The sequence below is a fragment of the Ziziphus jujuba genome, chromosome 1 (genome assembly GCF_031755915.1).
Source record: "Ziziphus jujuba cultivar Dongzao chromosome 1, ASM3175591v1".
Taxonomy (NCBI): domain Eukaryota; kingdom Viridiplantae; phylum Streptophyta; class Magnoliopsida; order Rosales; family Rhamnaceae; genus Ziziphus; species Ziziphus jujuba.
In genome coordinates, this window is record NC_083379.1 from 32,340,379 (window position 1) to 32,352,388 (window position 12,010).

At 29.6% G+C, this 12,010-nt stretch overlaps 1 protein-coding gene across 2 annotated transcripts; it reads left to right on the plus strand.

Annotated features, from left to right (window-relative positions):
- Positions 1–7,679: 7,679 nt before the first annotated feature.
- On the plus strand, positions 7,680–11,266 carry LOC107428028 (probable LRR receptor-like serine/threonine-protein kinase At3g47570). 2 transcript variants are annotated; one of them, XM_060816475.1, is made up of 3 exons: positions 7,680–8,609; positions 9,159–10,559; positions 10,672–11,266. In XM_060816475.1, exons 1-3 carry the CDS (start codon positions 7,877–7,879, stop codon positions 11,076–11,078), a joined length of 2,541 nt encoding a protein of 846 aa, XP_060672458.1. In that variant the 5' UTR covers positions 7,680–7,876; the 3' UTR covers positions 11,079–11,266. The 2 variants fall into 2 exon arrangements, with proteins under 2 accessions (XP_060672458.1, XP_015893965.3); XM_016038479.4 differs by having other exon boundaries at positions 7,680–10,559.
- The last annotated feature ends 744 nt before the right edge of the window (positions 11,267–12,010 follow it).

Below are 12,010 nucleotides of genomic sequence, written 5' to 3' on the forward strand. Positions count from 1 at the left end.
ATATATTTTGGATAGATTAAGAGCATCCCAAAATGACTCTTATATGTTTGAACAAATTAAAAGCGTTTTAACTGGGCTCTTTATTTATTGTATTTTTTTTTTTTAATTTTAAAGAGTCAGCCTTTAAAAGCATGGGACTTTTTACAACGAAAAAAATATTTTTTTTAACAACAAAAAGTATCTTTTAAAATAGAGTGAAATTTAAAAAATAACAAAAATATACTCCAACAAACTCTTTATTTGTACTCTATTTTATTTTATTTTATCAATAAGCATTTATTGTTCTCTTACATTTTCTTTTTTTTTTTTTTTTATCTAAATTATCTTGTAAATAATATAATAATGGTAGAGGAATTTATAATTTATTAAATTTAAATAATATAATATTGAAATAAATAATAAATTTGATTTTTTAAATTTGACTAGTTAAATCTAATTTTTATATTAAAAAATTAATATAAAAAAACCCACTGAAACTATTTTTAAATATTAACTTTTTAAAATAAAAAAGATAGAACAAATAAAAAGTCATTCTAGAATGTTCTATAAACATACTCCTATGCACTCTTCCATCAAAATACTTTTGGTTTTTCAAATATGGAGAGTTAAATCTACTTTATATATTTAATATTATATTAATATTATTTAATACTAATCAAATTTTTAGATCACTATTTATTTTAATTATCAATATATTGTTTCTATAAAAAAATAGAAAAAGAAATAATAAAATAATTGAATAAGAATTTTCATTTAAAAAAATGAAAAATAAACATCTAATAAATATTTATTAAAAAATAAAAATAAAGAATATAATAGAGAAAACATTGTTGAAATACCTTTTAAGGACTCATTTTTTATGTTTATATATGTTCCCTGTTATTAAAAGAAATGCTCTTTATTTTTAAAAAAATTCTTTGGAAATGCTGTACATTTGACCGTGTTATCCTTCCATGAACAACATGAGCACACTCAAATTTGCAAATTATCTTACAAATAATATTAATAAACTCCAAGAGAATTAAAAGATTATGGGCCCAAATACTAAGAAACATTCTTTTTCCCCAAAAAAAAAAAAAAAAAAATCCACTTTCATATCCCATTCTAAATAGTTATTTATTATTATTATTATTATTATTTTTAGTAGTTTATGCCTAAGTAAGTTAGAAAAAGAATTATAAAATCCAAATCTTGGTTAAGGAAAGCAACCCTCATATTAATACGGTAGAAGGACGTCCCATGTTGCTGGAAATCCCAGTTCTAGCCTTCAAACGTGTTAATATACAGTTTTGTATATAAATGTTATATATATTTTTAGATTCAAATCAAATTTTTAATATCAAAATTAATAATATGAAATCATCATAACGTAAATCTGATTGATTTTACATATCGTTCAATTTAATCCATTCAAATCAATTTTTGAATAATCTTCATATTTATGAAAACTTATTTGTTTAAAAAACTCTTTACACTTTTGTAAGTCATGGGATGAGTCATGGGATGACTATTGAATTTCATATTTATGAAAACTCATTTATTTAAAATACTTTTATACTTTTGTAAGTCATGGAATGACTATTAACTGAAAAAAAAAAAAAAAAAAGTCATGGGGATGACTCGGTCCTCTACATTCAAATTGAGCAATTAATACTCCACCTTTCGTTTAAGTGACAGAATTCAAAGTGCTACTATTACCTGAATTTGTAAGTCATGGGAATGACTATTGACTGACAAAAAAGTCATGGGATGACTCGGTCCTCTACATTCAAATCGAACAACTAATACTCTACCTTTCATTTAAGTGACAGAATTCAAAGTGCTATAATAAGTGTCTACATTCATGGACGGAAATTTCTACACTAGGTGATATAATGATTAGTACATTAACAAAAAAGTATATGGAATTGGAATCGTTCAAACAAAAATTAGAACTTAAAAGAAATAAACTAAAATAAAATAAAATAAAAAGCGTTGGAACCTTGAAGTTTCTGTGGTCATGTGATGCCCACGTGCTATTCATAGCATAGATATCCATCTTTTTTTTTTTTTTTTTTTTTTTTCGAATCGAATGCAGACTGCTCTTACTTCCCATCTCTTCAAACAGAAAACTAATAACCAGACATGGGTTACCAGTCCCATCTGAATCTGGTGCTTGAAATGAAAACATTCCTACTTGTGATCACATTTCTCAACTACATGTTTACGGGTGTATATTCAGCTACCTCAAGCATCACCACTGACAAAGAGTCCTTTAAACGTGCGATATTTAAATGTGCAAATTTCTTTATAAATAACATTAATACAAAGTCGGAAATTTGTTTATCAAATTTTATATGCCAAAATTAATATGATTTTTATTGTTTTATCTGATCAACTCATCCATATATATAAACTATATATATATTCACACTATAAATTTTGATATTTATATTATATTTTTAATTATTTTTTAATATTTTAAAAATATCATTTATTAAAATTTCATAAATACCTTCAAGTACATAAACAAAATAAAAATAAATTGATATATATACTAAAATAAATTTTAGAAAATAAATAAACCCTAAAACTGAAAACAATAGAGTTTAATAATCAAGAGAAAAAAAAAAAGACAAAATAAATGGCAAATCATTCTTTTCGATCCTAAAAATATAAGTATTTAGCTTTTTATTATTATTTATTTGCTTTTTTTTATATTTTTTATGTTTTTGTTTAATTTTTTTTTTGTTTGATATATGTATATTAAATGGTTGATCATGTTCAGGTTTTGTATACTAGAGAAAATAATTTTTTAAACGATTTGTAAAATCATCCAGTATACATAGCCTAAATGAATTGAACATGTCTAGATTATATATACGGGACTATTTCAGTCATATCTAGATTTTGTAATCTGAATGAAAATACAAAAATGCATAACCTAAACAAATTATATTCATTTACATTATATATATTGGATTTCACGGTTATATCTAGGTTGCATAATATGGACCAAAATACTACCATCCAGATTATATGTATGAATTAAAATAAGAAAAAAAAAATTAAAAAGGAAAAAGAAAGAAATAATTTTTTTGTAGATGAACTAATTCAAGAGTGATTATTGAATATGAAGAACACAACATCCAATCAAACAATTTTCTCCCATTTTAATTTATTAATTCTTTTAAAGGAATGGAAAAATAAGAAAAATGAAAGCAGAAGAAGCTAAGAAATTGACTAGGAGGAATAACTGAATAACTAATTAGTGAATGTGATTGTAGATTCAGACTTTTTTTTATTGCTGTATATAAAAATATATATATATTTTTTGAGATTGTTGAATATGAAAAGGAATTTGGGAATATGAGAATTATAGTTCTAATGTAATGTATAGATTTAATTTAAAAGAGAATTAAGGTAATAAAATATAATGTATATATTTAATTATATTTAAGGGTAAATTAAGTATAAATAATTAATGTAAATAATAAAAATTATTTAGATAATATAGTGCGAATATTAGAATTTATAATGTAAATAACCACCTATATATTAATTAGTCAGACTATTAAATAGTAAAAATTAAAATAAAAGTTATATACGTGGAAAAAAATAATATGGATATCAAAATATATACTGTAAATAAAATTACCTATATATTAACTGATCAACTATTTAACATTTAACAAGCTGCTTACAAATAAATTTGTATCGAATTATCAACTTTCTAAAAGAATTTGTTTAATATTAAATAGGATATTTCATAGTAGAATAAAGAAATGAAATCTAACAAAAATTAGCAAGGGAAATTATAACACGTAGAGAAATGGCAAAATTTTTTATTTTGGTAATTATGGTAACGATGGCAAGATGATGATCAACCACGTAAGCTAAATTTGAATATGAGAAATCTCGTTTATTAATATATTATGATTCGACCATTTTGTGGAGACAAAATAAAATGCCACTTTTGCACGGACTTTTGCGTCTTTCACTTTGAATACAAAACAATATTTTTGTTTGCCCTCATTTCCATGATTTCACGGCAGTTCCAGAGAGCCATAGATGTGTATATCAGCATAGAAAGTCCATGACCCGAAATCTCGAACAGTCTTTCTCCCCATCGCATTAATATCACCAGTCAACATCATGGTGAAGTCGTAAGTCTTCTAAGGAAGAAGCCCTTCCGTGGTGCATCGGATGGATGCATCTTCGTTGAATATAAGAGATATTCTCATATTCTATGTGAACGATGATTAACATGCATTGGATGTACTGAAGTTTTTTTTTTCATTTTAAAGTAGTTGGAGGCTTGTTGCTTCAATTATATTATTTTACCACATATTTTATGTGAATGAGGATGTATACGCATATGATGTATTGAAGTTTTTTAATATTAAGATAGTTAGCTTATCTAAATTTTTTACATTTTCATTGGGAAGCTTGTCACTTCAATTATATTGTTTTGTATATATACAATAAATTTTTAATAAAAATATTTTCAACATTTTAAGTTGATAATAAATAAGTTTAATTATCTAAAGCATTTAAAGATGATATGATATATACTTTTTATTGAATTCAACAACTCCAAATGATTTAGTTCTTTTATCTTCAATTTATAAAGTTAAGAAAATCCTTATTAAAATTTTATTGTATATTTATATATATATATATATATATATATAAACTTGCTATAAAGTTAAAGCCAAAATTATGCTAATGTCAAATGCATTTTGTTTCTATTTGTTCTATGTAATTGTGTATTGAGTTGCATATATATATATATATATATATATATACATACATGCATATATGAAAACTCTCTTATACTCGCAACAGACATAAATTAATATTTTCACCCCAAAAAAAAAAAAAAAAAAAGCCTATTACCATTAGCTGATTGTCCTTGGATTTTAACTTTACTAGTACATATCTTTTTTTTTTTTTTTGGGTAAAATATTAATTTATTCTAATAAGATGTAACACATATGATTATATTAGAATTGTCCATTTAATAGTGATTGTAGGTGCCCTAGCTATTACCACCATATGATGTTTATGGACTTTAGCTCTAGGTAGGATTCTGCATAAAAAGTATATCTCTTTAAAAAGCAAAAAAGGAATATATATATATATATATAATATTTATATATATTGGTATATTATATTGGAATTTAAAACTTTACTCATTTTGTTTACATTTTGTTTTTAGGTCTTACTTTTGTTGTGTATAAATTAACTTGTATTTTAAAATGATAGTTAAATTCTCAACTAACTGTACTTTTAAAGAACTTAGCTACAAGATTAATAAAGAAAGAAAAATAGAAAAAATATAAACCATTTCAGACTACTTATAAAATGAAGCTTATTTTGATAAACGTTTTTTTTTTTTTAGCATTGTAAATTATTAGTTCTTGTATGTTTAATCTTCAAAATATTAAAAAAATAATAAAAAAATAAAACAGAAGACCAAGAATATGAATGTTTCCGAACAAGCACTTAATTGCCAAGAATTATTCAATCTTTTTGACAAATAATATCAATTTATTGATTATTTTGGATTTTAAGGGTGTATTAAATCAATTCTCTTTAAAATGTTTTTTTTATTATTAATCTAATATAGAGTCATTTTAACTCAAAATTGTAGCATGATATAATAGCAGAATCGCGTAAAAGCAACCAAAAAAAAAAAAAAAAACACAAGTACACTTCTTTTTTTTCCCCCCTTTCTTTTTAGAAAAATTACTTTTTAATTTTTTCCATTTTTTTTAAAAAATTGCAATTTAGCACCTTCAAGTTCAGAATTTACTCGATTTGGCTACTAAAGTTTCATTTCGAGTAATTTAGGCCCTAAAATTTAAAATCCAATGCAAATTGATTCCATTTCTAACGGAACTGTTGAACTTAATGGTGTTGAAGTCAAAGTTTATTTTTCAGATGTAAAATATATATATGTATATATATCTATATATATATATATATTTCTAAAAAACATTTTTGTTATTTTTCATTTTATATTTATAGTTTTTTATTTGAAAATTTGTATCCATTCTCTTTTTTTATTTATTTAAATTATATATCCACAATAATAATTAAATATTTTTTTAACTTACAATTAGATAAAAATAAAAATTCAAACAAAATTGAAATTTTTGATCTAATAAAATTATCTGTATTAAACCAAAAATTTAAAATAATTTTTATGTCCAAACCAAAAAAGAAAATAGCAAAATAAAAATTAGACCAAATATTTTGAAAAATATTGTACATGTTAGGTAATATATTGCAAAATATCTCCATGTAACATAGTATTTGATATTAGACACCCATACTGTAGAATGGATGTACCTTGTTTATAACAAAATTATGTATATATGTTGGATAATATTATTATTTTCAAAAGCCAAATTGACCGAGATTAAACCTTTTCTAGGGTTCCAAACCTGCATAGCCGAAGATAGGGCTTCATAAGTCCAACCCATTTTTGGGGGTCGAAAGTCTAGCACGGTACACACGTAGCGGTTAAGGTCTACTCCACATAGCCGAGTTTTGTCAAAGCCCTCATCAAGTGGAAAAGACACCTTTTTACTTTCTCTCATTTCAATCTCATGTGGTGGTAGAGCTTTCCGGCTCATCCAAGCTCCCATTGGGTCAAGGTCCCACCATTTTTAGAATTATGTTAAATCTTGGACCACATTGAAAAGGTCTTGCGCACACGCAACTGTTCCATCAGAGTGACTTGCCTAGAAATCTGCAGATGATGAACGATATTTGCGTTGACCCCCCCAGTCTCCATGCGGCCATGTTTGTCAAGATCTTTGAGATGCGAGAAATAATTTTTTTTTTAGGAATGAAAAATAAGCCTTTTGGTGGCATCGGTCCAATTATAGACTATTAGCATCTATGGCTGTTTATAATTTTTATGGAAACTATGTAACACCTAGTCCATTATTGTATGATTGTCCCAATCTCCATTACGGAATTCATTCTAAAATGCAATATGGAACTAATGGGAATCAAACCCATAACTTCTGTAAACATGTGTGATGGAAATCCAGCTCTTACTATTTGTTCCACCCTTTGGGTGTAGAAGCCAGAAATAACTTGTGATTGAACTTAGAAGCACTTATAATGAAAAGGAATAAAAAAATAATTGTTTTTTAAAAAATATTTTTGAAAATATATAAGCAGAAGCAAAAGCAAAAATAGAAACTATAGTAAACGGGATTTAACTCTTATAAATAACTTACAACTATATCAATAGAAGCCTTTGAATTCAGATGAAAATAAAGGCATACATAGCAACAGTCAGTCTCCTCCTAATTCAGTCCCACCAAATAAAAACTTATGTTTACCACAAACTAATTAAATTATTTTGTTTTAGTCTATATTAATACTTACTTAAAAATAATTCTAGTTCGGAAATTTTAAACAAATATCTTTTTTTTTTTTTTTTCTTCAATAAAAGAGTTACTTACTTTTATTTGTTCAAAAGTACTATTAAATGGTAGAAAAAATTTAGAAAAGGGAGAGTTGCCACTGACAATTTTGTAGTTTCGTAAGGGAAGCAACTTGTATAGAAGTGGCTGATCCTTTTGGCCCACGTCGATGGAATGCTGGAAAAGACACAAGCGTATAAAAGTCTTCTATACAAACATTATATATAGTCTAACATCTTAATAGCAAATGCACCACTCGAGTAGTAGTGTAAGCTTATATGTTTCTACCAGGACAGTTTCTCTGTTCTAATTGAGAAACTCATTTATATCATCAGGAAGGGAAAAAAAACCAAAAAAAAAAAAAAAAAAAAAGAAAAAAAAAGAAAAAGAAAAAAAGAACAAAAAAGAAAAAGAGAGAGAGAGAGAGAGAGAGAGAGAGAGAGAGAGATATGGGATACCATTATAATTCCAATCCAATGCTTGGAATGACAATCTTATTTCTTCTAGCATTTTCAATGTTCATTTTTCTTGGTGTTGATTCAGCCACTCTAAGCAGTATTGCTACTGACAGGGAGGCCTTAATCTCATTCAAATCACAGCTAAGTTTTGAGCTTCCAAATAATCCTCTGTCTACTTGGGACAACAACTCCTCCACTTCACCGTGCAACTGGACCGGAGTTCGCTGCAGCAACAATTCCGGCTCCGGTGAAAGAGTGACCGCTCTTGATCTTTCTGGTTTGGGACTCGCAGGCTCCATCGCTCCTCATATTGGTAACCTTTCCTTCCTCAATTCACTTCAACTCCAAAGCAACCGCCTCAGAGGAACACTTCCCAACGAAATCTGCAACCTTTCCCGCTTGAAAGTTCTCAACTTGAGCTCCAATAGCATAGAAGGTTCTCTACCATCCAACATAACCAAGTTGAAAAACCTTCAAATCCTTGATTTGATGGAAAATGAAATCACAAGCAGACTTCCTGAAGAGCTAGGATTCTTGAGCAACCTCCAAGTCCTGAAGCTGGGTAAAAACAATTTTTTTGGTTCAATTCCTTCATCCTTAAGTAACCTTTCTTCTCTTACCAACTTGAATTTGGGTACCAATGCTCTTAGTGGAATCCTTCCCAATGATTTAGGCCGGCTTCAGAAATTGAAGGAGCTCGATATTACCATTAACAATCTTACTGGTATTTTTCCTCCTCCTATTTACAATATTTCTTCCTTAGTTAAATTTGCTGTAGCTGCCAATGATTTTCGGGGTGAAATTCCATATGATATTGGGATCAAGCTTCCAAATCTTTTAATCTTCAACGGCTGCTTCAATAAATTCACAGGAAGAATTCCTGGGTCTTTGCATAATCTAACTAGGATAGAAGTCATTCGAATGGCACACAACCTTCTTGAAGGAACTGTGCCACCAGGTTTAGGAAATCTTCCATTTCTTAAAATGTATAACATAGGGTTCAATAAGATTGTTAGCACCGGTGAAGATGGTCTTAGTTTCATTACTTCTTTGACAAATAGCACACAGCTCAACTTTCTTGCCATTGATGGGAATCAATTAGAGGGTGTAATTCCAGAATCCATCGGAGATCTCTCCGAGAAATTGGCAAAGATATACATGGGAGGTAATCGGATTTATGGAAAAATACCCTCTTCCATTGGTAACCTCAAAAACTTGACTTTGCTCAATCTGACCTCCAATTCTATCTCTGGTGAAATTCCCAACGAAATAGGCCAATTGCAGGAGCTGCAGATGCTGGGTTTAGCGAAAAACAATCTTTCAGGAGGTATTCCAAACTCTTTAGGAAATCTCAGGAGGTTGAACGACATTGATTTGTCTGGAAACTCTTTGCTCGGTTTCATACCCTCTTCCTTTGGAAACTTCCAGAATCTGCTTTCATTGGATTTGTCCAACAATAAGCTCAATGGAAGCATTCCTAAAGAATCATTCAATCTCCAAACATTGAGCACCATTTTCAATCTTTCAAACAACTTTCTAAGTGGACCTCTGCCTCAAGATATTCAGCTAGAAAAAGTTGTTACCATTGACCTTTCCAACAATCTTTTGTCTGGTCCTATTCCTAGCTCAATCATAAACTGTAAAAGTTTGGAGAGACTATTCATGGCCAAAAACAGACTCTCTGGTCCTATCCCAAACACTATTTCAGAAGTAAAAGGCCTGGAAATGCTAGACTTATCCTCAAACCAGCTTTCTGGCTCCATTCCTAAAGACCTTGAAGACCTACATGCTCTTCGATACTTGAACCTATCTTTTAATCAACTGGAAGGAGAAGTTCCGGAAGGTGGTGTATTCCGAAATATCTCTAGTGTCCATTTGGAAGGGAACAAGAAGCTTTGCTCAAATCTGAAATGCAAAAATAGTACGAATCCAGGCCATAGAAACAGAGTGATCGTAATTTGTGTAGTTACAGCTATAATCGCAACTTTAGCACTATGCACTCTACTTTTCACTCTGCTCCACTTAAGGAGAAGGAAAGCAACGATTAAAGATACTTCTGAAACACAGAAAGGGCAATTTCAGATGGTTTCATATGAAGAACTCCGAAGGGCAACAGGGAATTTTACGGAGTCAAATTTGATAGGATATGGGAGCTTCGGATCGGTATACAAAGGACGTCTCAGCGACCAAACTGAAGTCGCAGTAAAGGTCATAAACACACAAACAACCGGGTCTTGGAAAAGTTTTGTGGCAGAATGTGAGGCACTGAGGAATGTTAGACACCGGAATCTTGTTAGACTGATCACATCTTGCTCCAGCATAGACTTCAAGAACATGGATTTTTTGGCTCTTGTTTATGAGTATCTAAGTAATGGGAGCTTGGAGGATTGGATCAGGGGAAGGAAAATGAAAGAAAATGGAGAAGCACTGAACATTGTGGACAGATTGAATGTGGCCATTGATGTTGCTTGTGCGTTGGATTATCTGCACCATGACTGTGAAGTTCCTGTGGTGCACTGCGATATCAAACCCAGCAACATTCTTTTGAATGAGGATTTTACTGCAAAGATTGGAGATTTTGGGCTCGCCAGGCTACTAATGGAGAAAAAAGGCACTCAAACTTCGATTTCCTCAACAAATTTCTTAAAGGGCTCCATTGGATACATACCTCCTGGTTAGTACTTAGTCCTATAAAGTTTCTGTTCTCTTGCTAATTAATTAATTACAGTTTTTAAGTTTTAATTTTGAGATTTAATACATTGATGAAGTGTGTAATATACATGCAGAGTATGGTCAAGGAGAGAAACCATCCACTGCAGGAGATACATACAGCTTTGGAATAATGTTGTTGGAGCTCTTTACTGGGAAATGCCCAATCGATAAATGTTTCTCAGGAGATTTAAACCTTCCCAGATGGGTTCAATCGGCTTTCCCGGAAAATTTCATGCAGGTGGTAGACTCTAAGCTACTTGTTGGGGATGTTTGCAATGAAGAACGTGACGATGATGATGATGACAATCTATATGTTAGCCCAGAAATTCGAGTTGAATATTGCCTGACCACAGTCATTGAAATTGGGCTGTCTTGCACTAGAGATTCTCCTGATGGTCGAATTACCATCAGGCTTGCTCTTCAAAAACTCAAAAATGCGAAACACAACTTTCTCAAAAACAGAAATGGGAAGAAAGTGTAATGGTTTTAATATCACTTGCTTCTTTTATGAATTAGCACGTTCTGCTATTCAATGTGATGAGTTTTGTACTTGGATGGATGAAGACCCTGCATGGCTCCTTCCATTCTTACTTGATGTTTCTGGTTTAGTGAACTAAACGTTTCTTGTCAAAATAAATAAATGAATAAATAAAATGGGCAGTTTGCTCTGACCAAGACTCCACTTTTAATCCGTCATAGAGCTTATGAATTTCATGGAAGATTTGAGTTCAGATATACTGTTAAAAAATGGTGAACTTTTAGTATTGGATTGTCTCCAATTAATATTTTTTTTTAAAAAAAATCAAAAAAGAAAAAAACCTGAAATTTGTTATTTTTCAATTTCCCTAATAAGTTTCCAATTATTACCAATAGTACATATATACACGATAACTATCATTACATAACTACCAGACTACAATATTCCTCGTTCGCAAAATGCAGCAATTTACTTCAAAAAAGACAAAATTTTAAAAATATCTTTAAAAAGGTTTTGGTGTCCTCGATAGCCTCATTGCATAATGACCAATCTACCCTCCCCCATCCTTCAGTCCCCCAGTTTGTCTCGTATATAACAGTTTCCCTTTCCTTAACTGCCCAATTAAAAACATTTCAAATTTTCAAAGCAAAAAACTCATTTCTCACTCACTGGCCTGTGAAATCATCTCCATCACATCCTATTATGATTCCAAATCCCATTACTTCTGATTATATCAAAATTTCAAAAGGCCCCTTTACCCCCTAGAGTTCCAAGATTTTACAATTAATTGGTTTATGCCACAATAAGGTTTTATCGTTTACACTAGTTGATTAGCTTTATACGTATGCTATATTTTTCATATTAGTCGAGCTCTTTTTAATTTTGTTTTGTTCTATATTTTCACAGAGGGCTGAAGAATAAATTGTAAAAAGCTA